The 23,902-nt window shown below is 39.4% G+C and overlaps 1 protein-coding gene across 1 annotated transcript in view; it reads left to right on the plus strand.

Annotated features, from left to right (window-relative positions):
* The window catches only part of ADAM10 (ADAM metallopeptidase domain 10), a 146,351-nt gene that overhangs the window by 10,502 nt on the left and 111,947 nt on the right, over positions 1 to 23,902 (plus strand). The window contains exon 2 of the mRNA XM_023228644.1: positions 22,471 to 22,621. Coding sequence (XP_023084412.1) covers positions 22,471 to 22,621 — 151 coding nt within the window. The remainder of the gene's footprint in view (positions 1 to 22,470; positions 22,622 to 23,902) is intronic.

Consider the following 23,902-nt stretch of genomic DNA (forward strand, 5'->3'; position numbering starts at 1 on the left):
GTGATCCTCCTGCTTTAGCCTGCCAGAGTTTTGGGATTACATGAGTGAGCCACTGTGCCGAGCTTTGATATTGCTGTTCTTTATTTCAAGCTTTATAGTTAAGTTACTGATCTGTGTCTTTACTACAAGGGGAATGTTAAGAGGGAAGTAACTGCTTGGTAAGTGGAGTGGACTTCTGGATACATGTTATGTACCCGTTTTCATTCAGCAGATACTGGCATTAGTGAAGCAGCCTTCATAGTACTGGCTGTCAGCTATATTACGGAAATAGTCTCATTACATGAAACTGAATGTCATAATGATTTTTGTTAAAATTGGAATATTGCCATAGTAAAATCAGAAAGTGACCTCCTCCAATTAGTACAGTATATTATCAGAACCCTCAAATGTGTATTATAAAGGTTAGGTATTCTAATCTAGCATAACGGAGGGGGCAGTTTTGTTGACAGATTTGGAGATGGATTGGCACTGATGCTTATAAATTGGTTCAGAAATCAGAGTTTAGTTTTGCCGAGAATTTATAAAATTTAAGAATTTATACATTTTCCTGGTAGCCCATAAATTCACTTGTATCCATCCAGTAGCAGAAATCTCTTAGTAACTCCATGCTCCTTAGGAACAGCAGGCCATTTAGTAAGGAGGAGCTCTTTTTCTTTAGTGTAGAGGATGCTTTAGCATAGTGGTTCTCAACTAGGAGGCAGAGGTGGATATTTTGGGATATCTTATGGGAGAAGGGTGAGTTAATGACAATGGGTTTAATGTGAAATGGAGCGAGTGGGACAGATGTATATCAAAAGTGGGGTGCTGGCTATGTGAGTATGAAAGTGATGTAGGTAGGTTGAAAGTCATACTCTGTTACTGTATGTACTTGTGTCTTATTAGAAATTGTATAAAAGATTCAGTATAACCCACAGGTTCAGAAAAAGGAATAAAAAAGATTGTATAAAAGAGTTTCAAATCAGCATAGAAATCTTATGTACACATTTCAATCTTTTGATTTTTAAATTGTATTTCATAAGTTAGTGGTAGAAATTTAATACATTCAATAGATTTTAATCATTCGTGTTTTCTGCCCTTTGTATATAGTTTATAAAAGAGCTACTTTGACTTCTGAGCCAGCTTGTGTTATTTTTACTTCTTAGAGACTAGCTGATTTCAAAAAATGGGTGGGTAGAAATATGCTTTTAATTGGAGACACTCCCTCTTGTGCTTTAACTTGTAACTGTTAGGTGTAGCTGTTTGCTTCTAGAAGATGATTTGGCTAGTTTCTAGTGAAAAAATAGATTCTGGCTTAAGTTTGAAGTCATATTGTAGAAGTAACTTTTCAAAGAGTGCATTAAAAGCGCTTAAATATATTACTGAAATATAGGGCATGATAGTTCCTGGAAGCCTACCTTTGTCATACAGGAGAACGGTTTTGTTAGTGGTATTTAGTGCCTGAAGATCTGAGTGAATATGTATATCAAATAAAGGAAGCATTGGTCAACACAGTATGATGCCTATGACATGTAGTTGATGACTCAGTAGGAAGGAAATATATTTTTATGTTGGGGAAAAATGCTGTTGGTACCTAATTTTGAAATTATACAAGTGAAAAGTCTGTTGAAAACAAGTTGATTACAAGTAATTTTTTTGAGGAATGCAAATATGCCATGCTTAGCTTACTCTTACATCCTCTCATTTATTGTAATTGAGTTTTTCTGTAAATAGGAAGATCTGTAATATCAAAACATTATTGCAGATTTTCTTCTCCCATTCTTAAGATTGTACAGTCAACTTTTTGTGTATATATAGGAAAACGGTTGCTTGTTATATGATATTTCTGTCTCACACCAAGGTGGTGATGTTGACCCACCATCAGAGAGTTATTCTTTGTTTTTTCTCCTGATGTTAATGAGATTTTAATTCTGTGTTTTTTCACCCAATTCTTTAATTTAGATTGGAACAGAAGATTGTAAGTTTTGGGTTCAAGGATTAGGAAGTTAGTTTTTGCTTAGAAGGGTACTTGGGAATTAAGATGCTACCTACCCATGGAATATGGAAAAAAATCATAATGGCTGGCATTTGTTGGGGTACTTAATGCCAGGCACTGTTGTTAGGTCGTTTTGTGTATCATGTATTAGCTCAGTCTTCACAGCATCTCTATGAGATAGGTGTTGTTATTTTCATTTTATAAATGAGAGAGAAGGATCAAGGAGGGTTACTTACCCAGAGTCAGGAAAGTCAAATAGTAGTTATCAATTGAGGGAAGCCAATATTTGAATATAGTCAGTCTGGCTCTAGAATCCCTCCTCTTATACGCTGTACTGTCTCTAAGAAACATACCCCATGCTTTAAAAAGTTTAGTATACTGGGATGATTTATCATTCTTAGATCATGCCTTTATATGTAGGCTAATTTTACACTCAAAGCATAATTTAGGTTCTTTGTACTTACAGTATTTGAACCATTTGCCTTTTAGTCAGTCAGGTTCTTTATAGAAGGTATTTTATTTTTTGGATGTGAAAAAATGTTTACAGTTGAGGGGAGAAAAGCACCTTACAGAAAGAACATGCGTAAAACCATTTCAGTTTTGTCATAGATAAATATATATGTAATCATTTTTAGAGAACAGATACCAACTTTCTGGCTAGTAAGATTCATAATGCACTTCTGTGATTAGGAAAAATAATTTTTTAAAAGGCAGATTAGTAAATACCAGTATCCTGGCGACCTTGAGAAAAGTTAAGGAAGATAAAAATACTGTTCTCAAATTGTAAAAAGCTCTCCTAAGCTCTCCTGTGACAAGGAAGCCAAGTTATGTTTTTTCTATTTCTTAAAACCTGCTGGTCATTTTTCTACTACTCTTGCATGTGATTTTTTGGGTATTACTTAGTTTTCCCCCTTTAAAAAAACCCAAAAAACTAGAGATGGGGACTTACTGTGTTGCCCAGACTGGTCTTAAACTCCCAAGCTAAAGTGATCCTCCTAAACAATCACTTTCGACTTCCCAAAGTGCTAGGATTGCATAAAGTTTGATAAAGAATCTGTTTTCTCTATGATATGGATGCAATCTAGTTATTCTGGCAATTTTACATATAGGCTTTGTTTGACATACTGTGTTTCCTTTTTTTTTTTTAATTGAAAATTTTTATACTTTCTAAAAGGTTGAGGGTATACTAGTAATTAATATTTGTATGCCTTTCACCTAAATTTAGGAATGGTTACCTTTTACCACATTTACTCTCTTTTTAATAATATATTCTTTTTTCCCCTCTGTTGCATTTGAAAATAAGTTGTACTCTAAATATTTCAGTGTGCTTGCATTTCGTAAAAGTAAGGACATTGTGCTACATAACTAAGGGGATTTTTTTCTTAAGTGTGGAGATGTTCAACTTTCCCATGGGGCTTATAAGTATTAGGTACCATGTGACTGTAGTATATGCTTTGTAGTATATGCTTTTCAAATTTCCCATGGGGCTTTTAAGTATTAGGTATCATGTGACTGTAATATATGCTAGCTTTCTGGCAACTAAAACAGAGAACAAGAAAGTAAAATGCTGTTGGTGCGCTATTCTGTGTAGGTAAAATAAAAAGAGAAGGGAGAAGATATTGACTTTGCAGGGTAACCATCCTGTAGGGTGGAGCTATTTTATGTAGGAATAATATCTCAGTAACATAACTTTGAGGTTATTGCATCATTATGGCCTCTTCTGGTGAAGATGTTAATAAGGGTAAACCTGGCTTAAGAAGAACATGTTAAAGTAGGAGGAAAATTAATCATCCATCAAATAGAAAGATATTTAGTAAGATATAATTACCTAGAAACTGTCCTTAGTGGAAGCTGTCATTTTCTGTTGATGTCAGATTAGTAAAATTTTAGTGTCCTCTAGGTTAAATGTATTTTATTTTCATCATTGTCAGATAACATCTGTTTCTCCACTGTTAAAGTGTTTGTGTGAAAATGCCTTTTTTAAGTACAGTTGAACCTCCGTATCTGTGAGTTTCATATTTGTGGATTCAACCAACCACGAATGAAAAAATTCAAAAAATAAAATTGGGTCTGTATTGAACATGTACAGACTTTTTTTCTTGTTATTCCCCAAACAACACAGTACAACAACTATTTATATAGGATTTACATTGTATTATGTATTATAAGTAATCTCGAGATTGCTTAAAATATACATGGGTATGTGCATAGGTTGTATGCACATACCACATCATTTTGTCAGAGATTTGAGCATCCATGGATTTTGATATCTGTGGGAGGTCCTTGAACCAACCCCCCAGGGATACCAGGGGACAATTGTATTCTATTCTTTCTCAGGGAGATAAAATTAGGAATTAAGATTGGCATTCTTTGAGTACTTCCTTGTTGTTCATTTTGTCCTGCGTGGGTAATATATCTAATAGTGATGAAAGAACCTGGACTGGGAGAGTCTAGTAAGTAGTAAGGATCAGGATAGAGTAGGTGATAAGGAATCGGAGTACAACGATTAGGCAGCTTGGAACTAGGGAATCAGGAAGATCTATAACAAGGAGAGATTCCCAGATACAAAGGTGAGTGGGTCAGAGGCCGAGCTCTGTTCAGATAGAGATGGGTGAATAGTTAACATGTTTCAGTGAGATTTGATGATACCACATGCTCTATCTATACTTTTTGAGCTCTTGACTGATTGCTAAAGTTTAGAAATAAATCTCAGTTCATAGGTCCAGTCTCTGCATGTGGGAACAGGCAATTTTGTGGTGTCTGACTGAGGTAAGCAGTACAAGGGTTAAAAATGAGTCAGGGCTCCTGTGGAGTAAACCATGCCCATTGCAATCACTAGCTGTGGAAATCAAGGGTATACATATATATATATATATATATTTCTGTCTATAAAAAGTATATTCTTTGGTATTGCATTAACTGTTTTCCCCATCTTAGAGGTAGATGTCAGTTTAGTTTTTGAAGGCTTTTTGCCATGTGCTGTATTTTGATAATTTTTTTTTCTTTTTAGTTTTTTTTTTCCGGACAGCGTCTCACTTTATCACCCAGGCTGGAGTGCAGTGGCACAATCTTGGCTCACTGCGGCCTCGACTTCCCAGGTTCAAGCGATCCTCCCACCTCAGCCCCCCAAGTAGCTGGGACTACAAGTACATGCCACCATGCCACCATGCCCGGCTGATTTTTGTATTTGTTGTCGAGATGGGATTTCGCCATCTTGCCCAGGCTGTCTTTTCAGTTTTTTCAGTCATATCAGAAATATGGTGACTTACCTTGTTTATGATGAAGGTAGTTTGACTCATCGTAGATTATCATGAAATCATTGAAATAAAAATTGAGTTCTTGGCACGGCCTCCTATTTGCTCTGTAACATTGGATTTGTTATATATCACTCAAACCTCAGTTTTCTTTAAAATGGGCTAATAGTTCTCACTTGATTGGGTGGTTTAAGTGAAAAAAATGTAGAGCGGTACAGAGCCTGGCAAATAGCAAGTGCTTGATACATTTTAATTATCATGACATCCAGTTCATAAGCATTTTTGTTTAATTTAGGTAAACAAGAAATTGATGTAATCAGGATATTTTTCTGTACATGGTAAGATTTCAGGGTACATTTACAAAATCAGGATACTTTTAAAAATAAAATAGGCATATATAGTTTAGAAATTTAATTTTTCCCCTTTAAATATATGAAATGTGAAACTTAAAAAGTCATTTAAAAATGTTTTTTAGTGAGATGTTAATGTGAATTCGAATATATTGAATTTCTAAAATAAGAATGAGAAGCAACAGCCTTAGTGTAATATTACATATATATATATATAATATAATGAAAAACTAAAGATATTCTGTTAAAGTCAGGGACAAAGTAAATATGCCCACACTTGTCGTTACTCAGCATGGTTTGGTAGTCGTAGTTAGTGTAGTAAGTTAAAAAAAAAGATAAAATTATAAATAGATGAATAAAAGATGTAATATGCAAAGCAGAACCAATAAAAGGCCAAGAAAGAAGATAAAGAATATTTTTGGAATTTTGCCTGCAAAATTTAGGGGCTCATGAATCCCCTATAGAGGTTGTGCATTTTCTCCCTTGGTGTCCATGGGGATTGGTTCCATGAATGCTCAAGTCCCTTATATAAAAAGGTATAGTATTTGCATATAACCTATGCACATCCTTCCCTGTACTTTATTTTTGTTTTAAAGGGTTAAACAATAAGGCCTTATCTGCACAAATCAGGATAGAATGAGGCAGGCAGTTCCAGGATTGGCTGATTCGGAAGCTGGCTAGACAAATCCATCTCCGCTACCATGTGGAGAGCCAACATTGTCCATGAAAAAGGGAGACCTCTGGAAATACACAGCAGACCCCAACCTAGGTCTTTTGGGCAAGAGCTGGGTCATTTCCACACTGAAACCACTCTGAGGGAGAGGGTGAAGAACCACCACGTGTGTTCACTCACCTAGTTGTAGGTAATCTCTACATTGTGGATGGACAGAGCAGTTCAACTTCTAGCTGACAGCTCGCACTCAGAGGTCACTGTCAGCTCTTCTCTTTTATGATCACGTTGTGTTGAACGATGAGGCAGCACCTTCCATGTACTCTTTTTTTTATATTTTTTGAGACGGAGTCTCGCTCTGTCGCCCCAGACTGCAGTGCAGTGGCACAATCTCCACTCACTGTAAGCTCCACCTCCCGAGTTCACGCCATTCTCCTGCCTCAGCCCCTGAGTACCTGGGACTACAGGCACCCGCCACCACGCCTGGCTACTTCCATGCACTCTTAAGGCCTCTCTCCAGTGTGAACTCCAATGCCTAATGAGGTTAGGCTTTGACTGTATGCTTTTTTACATCTGCTACACTTCTACATTTATAAGACCTTTCTCTGTGTGAACTTTCATGTGCCAAGCAAGGTGGAAGTTTCTGCTTCTCCATATTTCCTGCATACATAAGGCCTTGTTCCATCATGAATTCTCTTACATGCTGTAAGATAGGAATTGTGGCTGAAGAATTTTCCACATTTACAACACTTAGAAGTCTCTTTTCCAGTGTGAACTTTCTGGTGCTCAGCAAATGTGTCTTTATAGATAAAAAGACTTGCCACATGATCTGCACTCATAAGACCTTTCTCCACTGTGAATTCTCTGCTGCTGAACAAGATAGGATTTTCTGATAAAGGATTTATCACATTAAGCTCACTCTTTTTTTTTTTTTTTTCTTAGAGACGGAGTCTTGCTCTGTTGCCCAGGTTGGAGTGTGACAGCACGGTCTCGGCTCATTGCAACCTCTGCCTTCCCAGGTTCATGCGATTCTCCTGCCTCAGCCTCTCTAGTAGCTGGGACTACAGGTGTGTGCCAGCACACCTGGCTAATTTTTGTATTTTTAGTAGAGACGGAGTTTCACCGTGTTGGCCAGGCTGGACTCGAACCCCTGACCTCAGGTGATCTGCCCACCTCAGCCTCCCAAAGTGCTGGAATTACAGGCGTGAGTCACCATGCCTAGCCTTAAGCTCATTCTTTATATGACCTCTTTAGAGTATGAGGTTTGGAGGTGGAGTCAAAGAATTTCGCGCAGTCACTGCATTTATAAGGTATTTCTTTGCTGTGAATTCTTTTCTGTACTGTAAAGTAGGAGCTGTGACTAAAGGTTTTCTCACATTCACCACACTCCTAAGGCTTTACTCCATCGTGGATTTTCTGTTGCTGAACAAGTATATCTTTGCAGTTGAAGGCTTTCACACACTCACTGCACTTGGAGTGCCTTTGTCCAGTGCGAGAGGCCTCCCTACTCTCAGTACTTTGGTGTGACTTTTTCCCCATTGGGAGGGGCCTGGTGCTTGAAAACTTCAAAGCTATTCAAGAAGTATTTCCCACCCTTCCTGCTAGTGAAAACCTTCTTTGACATGTAGGATCTGCAGATCTTCACAAACACCAGGCTCTTTTGCTTCTAGAAGATGTCTGTCTACTGCCTCTGGATCTGGTCTAGGTTACAGTGAACCAGAAGTCTCTACCTCATGACTCATGTGTGTGTGGTTGCTACTCAGAGAATGTTCCCCTTGTCCAGCAAGATGGAAAAACGTCTTTCAAGACCAGGGCACACATGTCATGGGGTGGGCTTTCTGACCTGCCTTAGGAGTTCTCACCTGTGGCACTCTTAAAGAAACACCCTGCTTGGAAGGTGCATATTCATTCTCCACTCCATACCAACTACCTTGGGTGGAGTTACCTCACGGTGCTTGTCTTCTGAGCGTCACTGCAAAATGCCCTCTCATACTTTTATTTTAATATTTTTATTTTTTTGAGACAGGGTCTCACTCTCTCACCCAGGCTGGAGTGTAGTGGTGTGATTACAGCTAACCTCAGCCTCTACTTCCTGGGCTTAGGTGATGCTCCCACCTCAGCCTCTTGAGCAGCTGGGACTACAAGTGTGTGCCACCACACCTGGCTGATTTGTTGCATTTTTGTTGTTGTTGTTGAGACAGGGCTTTGCTGTGTTGCCCGGGGTGGTCTTTAACTCCTGGGTTTAAGCAATCTGCCCGCCTCGGCCCCCCAAAGTGCTAGGATTACAGGTGCGAGCCACTGCACCTGGCCCCTCCCATATACTTTGAACCGTCTTCAGATTTGTTGTAATACCTGATATAATGCCAGCACTTCATTTGTGTGAATTCAACATAGTGCTTGGTGCACAGCAAATTCAGGTTTTGCCTTTTGGAACTTTGTGGAATTTTTTTCCCCTTCAATATTTTTAATCCACAGTTGGTTGAATCCACTAATGCGGAACCCATGAATACAGAGGACTGACTATATCAGTGAGGATTTTCCAGAGAGACAGAACCAACTGGATATGTATATGTACAGATAGATACATGAGAGAGGATTTATTAGGGGAACTGGCTTATACGGTTATAGAGACTGAGAAGTCCCATGATAGGCAGTCTGCAAGCTGGAGACCCTAGGATGCTAGTAGTATGGCTCATTTTAGTCTTGATGTCTGGGAACCAGGGAAGCTGATATTTTATCTCTGTCTAGGCTGAAGGCCATAGAGGCTGGAGCCCTGATGTCCAAGGGGAAAGAGAGGGAGAATTTTCTTTTCCTCTACCTTTTGTTTTTTCCTGGCCTCTAGCCAATTGGATGGTGCCTGTCCACAGTGCAGGTGGATCTTCCCCAGTCAGCCCGTCACTCCACACGCCAGTCTTCACTGGAAGCACCCTCAGAGACACATCCAGAAATAATGGTTTACCAGCTCTCTGGGTCTTCCTTTATCTAGTCAAGTTGACACCTAAAATTAACTACCAGGTTAATTAACTACCAGGTTCGTGGATTTCAGGTTAGTATTCCTCTTGTAGAGGAAAAAAAGGTGAATTATAACCAAAGGCGGATGAATCTAAGTGTTTAAGTGACTTACCAAAGATTTGATACCTCTTCTGTAACATTTTGTAATACTTGGCTTATTCAACTCTGCTGTTGTGTGAAAGCAGAGATACAAAATATGTAAATGAATGAGCATAGCAGTGTTGTAAAAACAGGTGGCCAGCTGGAACTGGCCTTTGGGTAACAGTTTGCCAACCCTTGTTCTACATTATTTGGAAACTTTTTCTGCTCAGTACATTGCCTGAGACGTCAGTAGAGGTATTTTTTGCTTAAATGATAGCTCCATGATGTACCTATCCCTATTAATGTATTGTTAAATGCTTACATTAAAGCAAGTGTGTAGAAAAAAAGAGATACAAATTGAGTATCCTTATTTGAAATACTTCGGACCAAAAGTGTTTTGGATCTTTAAATTTTCAGATTTTGGGAATATTTGCATTATGCTTACCATTTCCTAATCTGAAAATCTAAAGTGCTTCAGTGAGGTTTTTTTTTTTTTTTTTTTTTTTTTTTTTTTTTTTTTTTTTTTTTTGTGACAGAGCCTTGTTCTGTTGCTTAGGCTGGAGTGCAGTGGCACGGTCTCGGCTCACTGCAACCTCCACCTCCTGGGTTCAAGGGATTCTCCTGCCTCAGCCTTCTGTGTAGCTGGGATTACAGGGGTGTGCCACGACTCCTGGCTAATTTTGTATTTTTACTAGAGAAGGCGTTTCGCGATGTTGGCCAGGCTGTGTCGAACTCCTGACCTCAAGTGATCCACCTGCCTTGGCCTCCCAAAGTGCTGGGATTACAAACTTGAGCCTCTGCGCCTGGCTGAGCATTTCTTTTGAGCATCATGTCGGAGCTCAAAAAATTTTAGATTTTGAAACATTTTGGATTTCAGATTTTTGGATACTTAACCTGTATAGCTGCTGGTAGAAGTCAGGGAATTTCTGAGTGAAGAAAGGTTACAGTGCTTCTCAATCTTGAATGTGCATACAGATCATTCTGGGGTGGTCTGGGGTAGAGCCTGAGTCACTTGTGCGGTCAGTAGATCTGCGGGAAGCCTAAGATTCAGCATTGCTAGCACTTTTCCTGGAGATACCTCTGCTGTTAGTAGCTGAAACACAGTTTGAATTAACAAGGTTCTGTGTTCAGAAAACTGCAAAATGCTAGACATGGAAAAAGATTTAATTGGATACAGACGTAAACATCCATAAACACAATTTCCAGTCTCAGTGGTAATAGTTGAAAGAACTTGTTAGTTGAACACATGGCGAGTAGTAGGCCTCCATATTTTCTTTTCTTTCTTTTTTTAAAAAGTAGAGACAGTGTCTTGCTATGTTGCCCAGGCTGGTTTCAAACTCCTGGGCTCAAGTAATTCTTCTGCCTCAGCCTCCCAAAGTGCTGGGATTACATGTGTGAACCACTGCACGTGGCTCATATTTTCTTTTTTTTTTTTGAGACGGAGTCTGGCTCTGTCTCCTGGGCTGGAGTGCAGTGGCCGGATCTCAGCTCACTGCAAGCTCCGCCTCCCAGGTTTACGCCATTCTCCTGCCTCAGCCTCCGGAGTAGCCGGGACTACAGGCGCCCCCCACCTCGCCCGGCTAGTTTTTTGTATTTTTTTTAGTAGAGACGGGGTTTCACCGGGTTAGCCAGGATGGTCTCGATCTCCTGACCTCGTGATCCGCCCGTCTCGGCCTCCCAAAGTGCTGGGATTACAGGCTTGAGCCACCGCGCCCGGCCCATATTTTCTTTTATTATATAGCTTCAGTTTTGAGTTGGACCTTCTGGTCTTCTAAGAAGTTCTTGAAAATGGTTTAGTTGCTGTTTTCTCAATGGATATTTTGCCTTGATGTTGGTTCCCCCAATGTTCTTTTAAGACCCATAGTCACTGGTTGTCATTTAATCTTTTATTTCCCCATCTCTTACTACTTATGTCCTATTAGCAAACTACAGTTATGTAGGAATATTAATACGGAATCATTACAGGCTGCTTAGTATTGGAAGTAAGTAGAATGTTAACTTCATTTATTTTACTGAGAAGATACGTTGAAATATTTTGAATTGTCTTTTTGATTTGTCTTTGTTTTTGATCCTGGATTTTAAAAAATTTTATAACTTAGAAAAATTTTGTAACTTGTAACTTTTATAAATTTTATATCTTAGGGAAAAAGTAGGAAGGTCAGAAATCCGTATACCTACCACTTTAAAGCGACGTTTTTCTTTTTTCTTTTCTTTTTTTAAAAAATAGAGATGAAATCTCATTATGTTGCCTAGGCTGGTCTCGAATGCCTCACCTTAAGCTGTCCTCCTCGGCCTCCCAAAATGCTGGGCTTATAGGTGTGAGCCACCATACCTGGCCTCAATATTTTTATTAAAAAAAAAATCTAGTCAGCTTTTTTGAGATATAGTTTACATACAATAAAATTCGTTTTTTGAGTGTACAAATTTATAAATTTTGAGAAATGTATTTACTTGTATAACTACCTCCATAATCATAGAACATTTATATCAATCCAAAAAGCTCCCTGGACTATTTGCAGTCAATTCAGAACACTTTCTAATTTCCTTTTGATTTCTTCTTTGACCCATGAACTACTTAGAAATGTAAATTCCTAACATTTGGGGATTTTCTGCATATCTGTTATTGACTTAATTCTACTATAGTCAGAAAACATACTCTTAGATTTTAGTCTTTTAAAATGTATGGAAACATGCTTTGTGGCCTAGGATTAAGGTCTATCTTTGTGACTGTTCCATGTGCCCTTAAAAGGAAATATATTCTATCTATCCAGTCAAGTTCTTTGTGTGTAATTTTTTAGTAATCTTACTGGTTTTTTTTGTCTACTTGTTCAGAAAGGAGTGGTATGATTTCCAACTCTAGTTAGTGTCTACTTTTTTCTGTTCTATCAACTTTTTCTTCACATACTTTGAAGCTCTGTTATGTACATACATATTTAGGCTTGTTATGTTGTCTTCTTGAATTATGAAATGTCCCTCTTTATCCCTTATAATTGTTTTTGTTTTGTTTTGAAGTTTGCTTTTTCAGCTGTTAGTATAGCCACTCCAGCTTTCTTTGGATTAGGGTTTGGATGTTACACATTTTCCCATCCTTTTTACTTTAACTCATCTTTATTTTTGTGTCTATTAGCATATATTAACATTTCCCTTTTTTAAAAAATACCAGGCGTTCAAGACCAGCCTAGGCAACATAGTGAGTCCCCATTTCTACAAAAAATAAAAAAGATTAGCCAGACTGGGCGCGGTGGCTCACACCTGTAAAATTGCCACACTTAGGCCGGGCGCAGTGGCTCATGCCTGTAATCCCAGCACTTTGGGAGGCCGAGGTGGGTGGATCACCTTAGGTCAGGAGTCTGAGACCAACCTGGCCAACCTGGCGAAGCCCCGTCTCTACTAAAAATACAAAAATTGGCGTGGTGGTGCATGCCTGTAATCCCAGCTGCTGGGGAGGTTTAGGCAGGAGAATCACTTGAACCTGAGAGTGGGAGGTTGCAGTAAGCCGAGATCGCGCCATTGCACTACAGCCTGGGCAGCAAGCAAAACGCCGTTTCTGGAAAAAAAAAAAGATTAGCCAGGCATGGCATGGTGGTGCACCAGTTTCCAGTTATTTGGAAGGCTAAGGTGACAGGGCTGCTTGAACTTAGGAGGTGGTGGGTACAATGAGCTATAATCATGTCACTACATTCCAGCCTGGGCAATGAGTGAGACCCTGTCTTTTAAAAAATAAACAAACAAAAAAATATATAAAGACAGCTTTTGCCTTTTAATTGTTAGGTTATATCATTTACTTTCCCTTCTGCGTCCCCTTCCCTTCCTTTTCTCCTTTTCCTTTCCTTTCTTTTCTTTTGGAGATGGGGGTCTCTCTCTGTTTTCCAGGCTGGAATGCAGTGCTCATTCACAAATGTGATCATAGTGCATTGCAGCGCCAAACTCTTAGGCTCAAGCAATCCTCCCACCTCATTATCCTGAGTAGCTGGGACCACAGGTGCATACTGCTGTACTCGGCTAGATCATTTACTTTTAATGTAATTATTCATATGCCTGAGTTTTAAACCATCATCTTTCTATTTGTTTTCTATTCCAACTGTGCATAGTTCTTTTTCCCCTCTTTTCTTGCATTTCTCGGAAGTAATATACTTTTTTTTTGTTCTGTTTTGTTTTTGGAGACTGAGTCTCGCTCTGTCACCGAGGCTGGAGTGCAGTGGCGCAATCTCGGCTCACTGCAACCTCTGCCTCCTGGGTTTAAGCGATTCTCATGCCTTAGCCTCCTGAGTAGCTGGGATTACAGGCACCCGCCACCATGCCCTGCTAATTTTTGTATTTTTAGTAGAGATGGGGTTTCACCATGTTGGCTAGGCTGGTCTCGAACTCCTCACTTGAAGTGATCCACCCGCCTCGACCTCCCAATATATACTTTAAAAAATGATTCAGTTTTATCTCTGCTATTAGCTTTATGATATACCTGTGTGTGTGTGTTTTTTTTTTTTTGAGATGGAGTCTTGCTCTGTCACCCAGGCTGGAGTGCAGTGGTGCGATCTTGGCTCACTGCAAGCTCTGCCTCCCAAGTTCACTCCATTCTCCTGCCTCAGCCTCCCGAGTAGCTGGGACTACAGGCTCCCGCCACCACACCTGGCTAATTTTTTGTATTTTTCGTAGAGACGGGGTTTCACCGTGTTAGCCAGGATGCTCTCAATTTCCTGACCTCATGATCCGCCCACCACGGCCTCCCAAAGTGCTGGGATTACAGGTGTGAGCCACTGTGCCTGGCACCTGTTGTATTTTTTAGAGGTTGTTCAGAGTGTATAATATCTATGACTTATCAGTGTATACTTTCAAATATTATTTCACTTCATATAGAGTATATGTACACTGCATTTCTCCTCTGTTTTCTGTTGTGCTGTTATTGTTACACATTTTAATTCTGTGTGTCATAAATTCCACAGTAGATTGTGTTTTAAAAAATATATTCACTTAACTTTGAAAGAGATTAAAAATGAGAAAAATAAATCCTTTTTATTTTCTTATTATTCATTATTTCTGTCACTATTATTTGCATCAATGTAGATTTCCATTTGGTATTATTCCTTCTGTCTGAAAAACTTTATCATTTCTGTTAATGGAGGCTACTAGTGATGCATTGTAAGCTTTGAAACCCAAAAAGACTTTGTTTCACCTCCTTTTCCCACCTTCATTTGTGAAAGTTATTTTCACTGGCTATAGAATCTTAGGTTGATAAAGTTATTGTTTTCTTGTAGTACTTAAATATGTTGCTCCATTTTCTTCTGACTTAACATAGAGTGTGCTGTCAGTTTTATCTTTGTTCCTCTGTTTATAAAATGTGTCTTTTTTTCTGGTTCCTTTGGTGCTTACCTACCCACAAATGATTTTAAGATTTTTTTCTCCCTAGTTTTTAGTCATTAGCGTATGACATGCCTTTATGTGGTTTTTATTTATTTATATTTTTAATTTTAATTTTTATTTTTGAGACAGGGTCTCACTTTGTTGTTGAGGCTGTTGTGATCATAGTTTGCTGCAACCTCGGACTCCTGGGCTCAAGCAAACCTCCTGCCTCAGCCTCCTGAGTAGCTGGGATTACAGGTGTGCAATAAAAATTGTGCTTGGCTAAGTTTACTGTTTTTTTTTTTTTTGTAGAGACAAGGTCTTGCTATATTGCCCAGCTGATCTTGAACTTCTTGGCCTTGAAGAATCCTCCTGACTTAGCCTCCCAAAGTGCTGGGACTGCAGGCATGCACTACCACGCTTGATTAATTTTCTTTTATTTTTTATATTCGTATAATAAATACTTTTTGTTTGTTTGTTTATTTATTTATTTATTTTTGAGACAGGGTCTTGCTCTGTTGCCCAGGCTGGAGTGTGGTGTGACGATCATAGCTCACTGCAGCTTTGTCTTCCTGGGCTTCAAGCAATTCTCCCACCTCAGCCTCTCCAGTAGCTGGGACTGTAGGCATGTGCCACTATGCCCAGCTAATTTTTATATTTTTTAGTAGAGTTGAACTCCTGGGCTCAAGCAATCCACCTGCCTTGGCCTCCCAAAGTGCTGGGATTATAGGTGTGAACCACCGTGCCCAGCCTCTGTGGCTAATTTCACTCCATTAGTAAGGTGTTATTTTTCTGAGGACTGTAGCAATGCTCCATCATCACAAGGTGTTTCTTCTTTAGATGGTAGGAATATGAACATTTCCCAGCCCTTGTGTGAGCTTTGAGGATTGTTTTGCTTCCTTCTGCTTCCTTCACCCCATTTTTTCTGAGGTGGGATAGTTTATTCTCTCACATGCTTAGATCATTAGTCAGCCAAACCCTTAGGGAACCCCCACTTGAGGTGGCTGGAGCTCGCTCTCTGTTCAGCTTCCTGCTTTCTGACACTCTGGTCCATAGATTCTAAATACCTGATCTCCCTGAACTCAGAGGTCTGTCTCAATTAAGTGGAACTTTCAGGCTCTTGGTTTCTCCTCCCTGCTGTTTGGCCTGGAGACTGCTTGCAGGCAGTGACCTGGGCCCGCTGTACTAGATCTCACTTCATTTGTTTCTCTTGTCACATCTTTTGTCTTGTTTTCTAATTGTTTATGGTGGTAGGCTAAATTCAGTCTCTATTACTCCTAAAGTGGCTAGTGATTTAATAATTCGCATATTTTTTCTTTTTTGCCGTCTCCCACCCTAGAATCACTCTAGTGTGAGTTGTGGACATCATGTCATTTTACCCTTAAATATTTAAAATGTACCTCCCCAAATTTAGAAAATTCTCCTTTTCCATAGTCACAATGTTGTTGTACTAAGGAAAATTAATATGAATTTCTCTCTCTCTCTCTTTTTTTTTTGAGACGGAGTCTCGCTCTGTTGCCTAGTCTGGAGTGCAGTGGCACGATTTCGACTCATTGCACCCTCCGCCACCCGGGTTCAAGCAATTCTGCCTCAGCCTCCTAAGTGGAGACAGGGAAGGGTTTCACCGTGTTGGCCAGGCTGGTCTCGAACTCCTGACCTCAGGTGATCCGCCCACCTTGGCCTCCCAAAGTGCTGGGATTACAGGTGTGAGCCATCGCGTCTGGCCAGTACGAGTTTCTTAATATCATCTAAGACTAATTCTGCTTTGTCTAGGATTGTTTCCCAATGTCTTTTGTTTACTTCTCAATACGATTCTTTTTCTATTTTCCTTTTATTATTTCTTTCATGTTTTTTTTGTTCTCTAATGTGTTTTTACAATGTTATGTTCATGGTTGTGTGGCTTTTCTCTGCCCAGATACTTGTTTTGCTATGATATAAAGTGGGTGACATTTTTTTTTTTTTTTTTTTAGGATGGAGGCTCTTCTTGCCCAGGCTGGAGTGCAGTGGCATGACCTCTGTTCACTGCAGCCTCCATCTCCCAGGTTCAAGCCATTCTCCTGCCTCAGCCTCCCAAGTAGCTGGGATTACAGGCACCTGTCACCACACCTGGCTAATTTTTTTGTATTTTTAGTAGAGACTATGGGTTTCACTATGGGTTTCATCACTGTGTTGGCCAGGCTGGTCTCAAACTCCTGACCTCAGGTGATCTACCCACCTCAGCTTCCCAAAATGCTGGGATTACATTATGTTGGTAGCTTGAAATCAGCCATGAAGGGAGTATTTACACCACCGAAACTGACACTGAAAAGGCTACAAATTTGAGTTTTTTTTTTTTTTTAGACAAGGTCTCGCTTTGTTGCCCAGGTGGAGTACAGTAGCACTATCAAGGCTCACTGCAGCCTTGACCTCCAGGGCTCAGGGGATTCTCCTACATCAGCCTTCCCAGTAGCTGGGGTTACAGGCATGCACCACTACATCTGGCTAACTTTTGTATTTCTTGTAGAGACAGGGTCTCACTGTGTTGACCAGGCTGGTCTCAAACTCCTGGGCTCAAGCAATCCTCCTGCCTCAGCCTCAGAGCATGAAGTTGGGAAGGGAATTGACACTCATGAGCATGTATCAGCCAAATTGCTTATCTTTTTTTATTTGATTTCAGTTCTTTTCTCTCTTTTTTTTTTTTTTTTTTGAGATGGGGTCTGTGTCACCTAGGCTGGAGTGCAATGGGCCGTTATCATAGCTCACTGTGGCCTTGAACGCTTGGGATTAAGTGATACTCTCTCAGCCTCTTGGGTAGCTTGGATTACAGGTGCATGCCATCATGCCTGGCTAGTTTTTGTTTATTTATTTATTTTTATTATTATTATTTTTTTGTGATGGAGTTTTGCTTTTGTCACCCAGGCTGAAGTGCAGTGGTGCAATCTTGGCTCACTGCAACCTCCACCTTCTGGGTTCAAGTGATTCTCCTCCCTTAGCCTCCTGAGTCTCTGGGGTTACAGGTGCACGCCAACATGCCAGGCTAAGTTTTGTATTTTTAGTAGAGACCGGGGTTTCACTGTGTTGGCCAGGCTGGCCTTGAACTCTTGACCTCAGGTGATCCACTCGCCCTGGCCTTCCAAAGTGCTGGGATTACAGGTGTGAGCCACCATGCTGGCCTATTATTTATATATGTATTTATTTATTGATTTTTATTTATTTATTGAGACAGTTTTGCTCTTGTCACCTAGGCTGGATTGCAATGGCACAGTTTTGGCTCACTTGAACCTTCGTCTCACGGGTTCAAGCGATTCTCCTGCCTCAGCCTTTCGAGTAGCTGGGATTACAGGCACCCGCCACCATGCCCAGCTACTTTTTGTATTTTTAGCAGAGATGGAGTTTCACCATGTTGGCCAGGCTGTTCTTGAACTCCTGACCTCAAGCATTTCACCCCCCTTGGCCTCCCAAAGTGCTGGGAGGACTACAGGTGTGAGCCACCACGCCTGGCCACCTGGCTAGTTTTTAATTTTTTTGTAGATACAGGGGCCTTTCTGTGTTGCCTAGGCTGGTCTCGAACTCCTGGACTCAAGTGATCCTCCCACTTTGGCCTCCCAAAGTATTGGGATTACAGATGTGGGCCACTGCATCTGACCCAATTTCAGTTCTTGAAGTTTGTTCTGTGTGTGTGTGGAGTGGGGGCGGAGGGGCAGGTAGGCTGCTTTATCCTCTACCCACGGCCCCCTTATTTCCCTCTTCATTAAGTATTGGGGAATAGAAACTACGTAATTTGATTTCATGCATTATCTTAATGTAAGTTTTTTTTTTTTTTTTTTTTTTTGCAATACTGAGATTACACAAATGCTGATATTTAGGCATAATTAAGATAAACATTCATAGGTCTTATATAGAAGATGATAATGAGATGGACTTGGTAACTGTGTGTCGCTGAGAAGTGTTTTTAAGTTTCCCAATTAAACCCTGTGAATCATGTTCTGTCTCAATTACAAAGATTCAGAAAATCATTACTCAGGTCTTTTGCCAGTAAAAGTGAATACTATGTTGCTTTTATATAATTTATTTATATGTGGGACAGAGAAAAGATGACTTTGTTTAATAACTCTCCCAGTAGAATTTCAGCTGTGTAAATAGTTGAACTTTTGTCATGCATGCTTCACCAGAACAGCAATAGTTAGTGTTTTAAATTATCAGAAGTGACAAAATACTTTTTCTGAACAGTGACTTAAAAACTTGACTTTTTCCTGATTTAAGCACCAGAGACAGAAATAAAAACCAGCTTGATGCCTTTGGTGCTGAAAAAGGAGTGCAATCCACAGTTCTACAAAGCCAAGCTTGTGCTATGGCAACTCAGACCCCTTAAATCCAATTCAGTAATCCAGTGGAAATTTTCAAAATGGGAGAAATTATTCAAAAGTTCTCATACTTCCCCATTCTTGATTTTTTATTTTTTGCTAAACTCAAGTATACTACATTTATAAGTATGTTTAAAGGATACAGAAGATGCATTAGCATATTTGATTCTATTATTTAGTCTTGATTTTTTTTTTTTTTTTTTTTTTTTGAGGCGGAGTCTTCCTCTGTCACCCGGACTGGAGTGCAGTGGCTGGATCTCAGCTCACTGCAAGCTCCGCCTCCCGGGTTTACCCCATTCCCCTGCCTCAGCCTCCCGAGTAGCTGAGACTAGAGGCGCCCGCCACCTCGCCCAGCTAGTTTTTGTATTTTTAGTAGAGACGGGATTTCATCGTGTTAGCCAGGATGGTCTCGATCTCCTGACCTCGTGATCCGTCCGTCTCGGCCTCCCAAAGTGCTGGGATTACAGGCTTGAGCCACCGCGCCCGGCCTTTAGTCCTGATTTTTAAAAGTTCCATGCTAGTGGGTTTTATTATCTCTTAGAATTGGCTTCACTGTAATTTCTTTGCTACTTGTGAAGATAGTTTTGGACTCATTCCTCTCACCTCTCTTGGGAGGAGTGCGTTCAAGAGGAGGAAGAAGTAACTCAGTAATAGTTTAAGTTGAATCGTCCTTTTATGCCATTCTTTGTGCTCATGAGCTTTTTGCATGCATTTAAGGTAGGCATCGTTGTCTCCATGTTACAGATTTAAAAACTACCTCCTGAGATTTAAAAAAGTTAAAAAATTACCTAGCTCATGTGGTTATGGCTAGGAAGTATCAGAATTCAAACCAGTGTTATTTTTTATTCCCGAATTCTTGGCTTCGGTGTGTGTATATTGGTCTGAAAGACAAATATGGGAGAAAGAAGAAAAGGAGGAAGGGGGAAGAGATGATGATGATGGATAATTTATTGAACTTTGCCTCTTTGGTAGGCTCTCTAATATTAATTGTCACACATGGTTTAAATCATTTAATCTGTGAGTCTTAGTAGTATCTTCATTTTATGGATGGGAGACTGAACCTGAGTAGTTTTCTGTTTTATCTGGGAAACAACTAATAATTGAAGGTAGTGGTATTCAAACCCAGATCATTTTTTTGTTTGTTTCATTCTGGTAAAAAATGCTTAAGGTAAAATGTACTGTCTTAACCATTTCTAAGTATACACTTCAGTACTGTTAAGTATATTTACATTGTTGTCCAACAAATCCTAGAATGTGAACCCAAATAATCTGACATCAGAGTTTATGCCCTTAACCACTTAGTACATAAACAGAAAATTTAGTGTTGGATCACAAAATTTAGTGTTGGGTAATAGATGAACCATTTTTAGAAAACTTATTTGTTTTATAAAAGAGGACAGTTTTCTTTAGTTAAAAATTTTACTTGATTTGTCAAAGAATCACTTTTTTTTTTTTGCTTCTCTTGAAGATGGAGAAATAAGGACCAAATTTACATTCCTGCCTGAAAGGAAACCAGGAAAAATACAGAAAGACAATGGTTTTTTTTTTTTTTTTTTTTTGAGACGGAGTCTTGCTCTTTCGCCCAGGCTGTTGTGCAGTGGCGCGATCTCGGCTCACTGCAAGCACTGCCTCTCGGGTTCAAGCCATTCTCCTGCCTCAGCCTCCCGAGCAGCTGGGACTACAGGCACCGGCCACCATGCCTGGCTAATTTTTTGTATTTTTTAGTAGAGACAGAGTTTCACTGTGTTAGCCAGGATGGTCTCCATCTCCTGACCTTGTGGTCCACCCGCCTTGGCCTCCTAGAGTGCTGGGATTACAGGCGTGAGCCACCGTGCCCGGCCCTTTTTTTTTTTTTTTTTTTTGAGCCAGTTTCATTCTTGTCGCCCAGGCTGGAGTGCAATGGTGTGACCTTGATGTCGGCTCACTACAACCTCCGCCTCCCGGGTTCAAGCGATTCTCCTGCCTCAGCCTTCTTAGTAGCTAGGTTTATAGGCACCCACCACCACACCCAGCTAGTTTTTGTATTTTTAGTAGAGATTGTGTTTCACCATCTTGTTCAGGCTGGTCTTGAACTCCTGACCTTAGGCGATCCACCTGCCTTGACCTCCCAAAGTGCTGGAATTACAAGCGTGAGCCACTGCGCCCGGTGAAGCAATGATTTTTAAGGCATTGGTCATCAGGTAGTGAGGGACCCTGAGAGGCGAAACAATAAGGTTGGCCCTTTGTACCAGCTTTCTGCCTTGAGAGATTTCTGGGTTGTGGTGCTATGAGAGGGAACCTAGGTAGAGTCCAGCAAACTCCCTCAGTTGAAGAGATGAAGACCAAAGTGGCTGGAGTTCACAGACAGAATATCAGGGTGAAGAGAGAGCTGCACAGAGGATCCTTGAGATCTACAGAGACTTCTACTGTAGTGTTTAGCAGAGCTCTCATGAGCCCATATGAGGAAACTACCTGAGGCTAGATAAAGAATCATCCCAAAAGATTAGATTGAATGGTACCTGGTGCTCAGATAGGGCTGTAAGTAGTGCCTTTTTTTTTTTTTTTTACCAGGTAGACTGGAAAAACTCAGTTCATGGAGCATTGGGTATAGACTATTGAGATAGGTCTTGTCTCAGTAGTGGGAAATAATTAGCCCCAGACTGAGCGCTCATTCTACATAAATTTGTCCAGAGAATTGAAGAAAAGGTAATACTTTTCAACACATTTTTTTACCCCAATACCAAAACTTGACAAAGATAGTAAAATAAAAGAAACTGTAAGCCAGTATATCCCCTGAACACAGATAACAAAATTCTAAACAAAATTACAGTAAATTGAATCTGACAGCATGACCAAGTAGGGTTTATCTCAGGAATGCAAGGTTGGCTTAACATTCAAAAATCAGTAAATTTAATTCACCATATTAATAAATTAAAAAGAAAAAAATATGATCATCTTAATAGATGCAGAAAGAGCAGGTACAGAAATAAGCATTTATTCCTGATAGTTTCTTTTTTAACTTTTTATATATTTTTGTTCTTTTTGTTTATTTTTATTTTTTATTTTTATTAGGGATGAGGTCTCGCTGTGTTGACCAGGCTGGTCTCGAATTCCTGGCCTCAAGCAGTCCTTCCATCTCAGCCTCCTAAAATGCTGGGATTACAGGAGTGAGTCACTGCACCTGGCCCTGATAATTTTTATCAGCAAAATGTGAATAGAAGAGAACTTGCTCAGCCTGATAAAGGACATCTAAAACAAACTTACAGCTAACATCCAAATGTGTGTGTGGTTGGAATTACCGTCATGATAAGTTTTAATAATATATGTGTTAATATTAATGGAGAATTAGTAATAGTGCTGGGATTAGGGAGAAATTGTTTCATACATATTCATAGATATATGAATAATCATGTTAGAACTAGAAGGGGTCTTCAAGATGATACTAATTCCGACTGTTGTTTATTTTTTATAGGTCAGTATGGGAATCCTTTAAATAAATATATTAGACATTATGAAGGATTATCTTACAATGTGGATTCATTACACCAAAAACACCAGCGTGCCAAAAGAGCAGTCTCACATGAGGACCAATTTTTACGTCTAGATTTCCATGCCCATGGAAGGTGAGTAAATTTATTGCTGACTGTGTCTGAAGTTCCTCTGTGTTCAATCTAAGTTGAAGAGGAAATTTATATCCTTAATTTTCCTTCTCTAATGCAAGGTCTTCATTTGGAAATTCCATTTCCACTGGAATTTGGTATATGCATTAAAAAAGGACTTATTTTAAAATGGATTGCCCTTTTATATTGTTGAGGAAAACAGTCAAATTTAAATGTTTTTGAATTTATGAATCAGATCTTACGTTAGTAAAAGATACGTCTTTAAAGAAGTTTCTGTGTTCATAGTTTCTTACTACTTTGTATGTTTTATGGTCAATATATCTATCTTCTGGTGCCAGCAGTGAAGGTAACTACTTGTATGCCATTGAATGCGTCATTTACTCAGTTTTACCAGTTCTAAAATGACAGCTGGTAGACAGATTACCTGCTGTATTGTTCAATTCTCAGTCAGAATTGTTAAGTGATAAAGGGGAGTCAAGGGAGAGAAGTTAAAAAAAAATCGCTTATTGAGTACCTGTTGTGTTCTAGATACTTTATATGCATTTTCTTGTTTAATCTTCTCAACATCCAGACACAGGTAAATAGGTTTTTACATCCGAGGAAACTAAGGCTCAGAGAAGTTAAATAGCTTACACAGCACTGATTTTACTGAGACCTGGCTAAACACCCCTTATTTTTTTCTCTATCTATTAGGGACACTTACAGAATCTTGGAGATCTTTGTGAAGTCCTCTCTATCTTATGTGTAACTATTAAATCTATTCGTTTTGTACTTTTTCTAATGATGTAACCCTGATTGATTACTGTAGTATTCAGTTCCCAATAAGTTTCCCAGCTTCCACTCTGTTTATTGTTAAAGCTATTCTACTGCTACGAGATGACTTTTCTCTAAATACTAATTTTTTCATGTCAGCTTATTGCTCTAAAGTCTTCAATTAATGATTGTTAGCCAGATTTTCTTAATTTGACTTTAGTTTCTCTGTAAATTAATCCTAGTCTATTATTCTAAACTTACTTTGTTTTACTTCCCAGCATCAAGTGTCTGTTTCACCCAGAATGATCTTCTAGTCACTGAATATACCACATAAACTTTGTTCTCTGTGTCATTTGTCCTAAATCCTGATCATCTTTTAATGTACAATTCAATCTCTGCCTCTTAGACACTTTACTTTTTAATTCCCTCTAAACTTTAAAATTGCTTATCGGAATCATTGGCATCTTCATTTGTGCTCTCTTCCTTTTTGTGGGTACTTCTTATTAATTTTTCCATAACTGTGTTTTCTGT

Source organism: Piliocolobus tephrosceles, chromosome 6 (genome assembly GCF_002776525.5).
Source record: "Piliocolobus tephrosceles isolate RC106 chromosome 6, ASM277652v3, whole genome shotgun sequence".
Lineage (NCBI taxonomy): Eukaryota > Metazoa > Chordata > Mammalia > Primates > Cercopithecidae > Piliocolobus > Piliocolobus tephrosceles.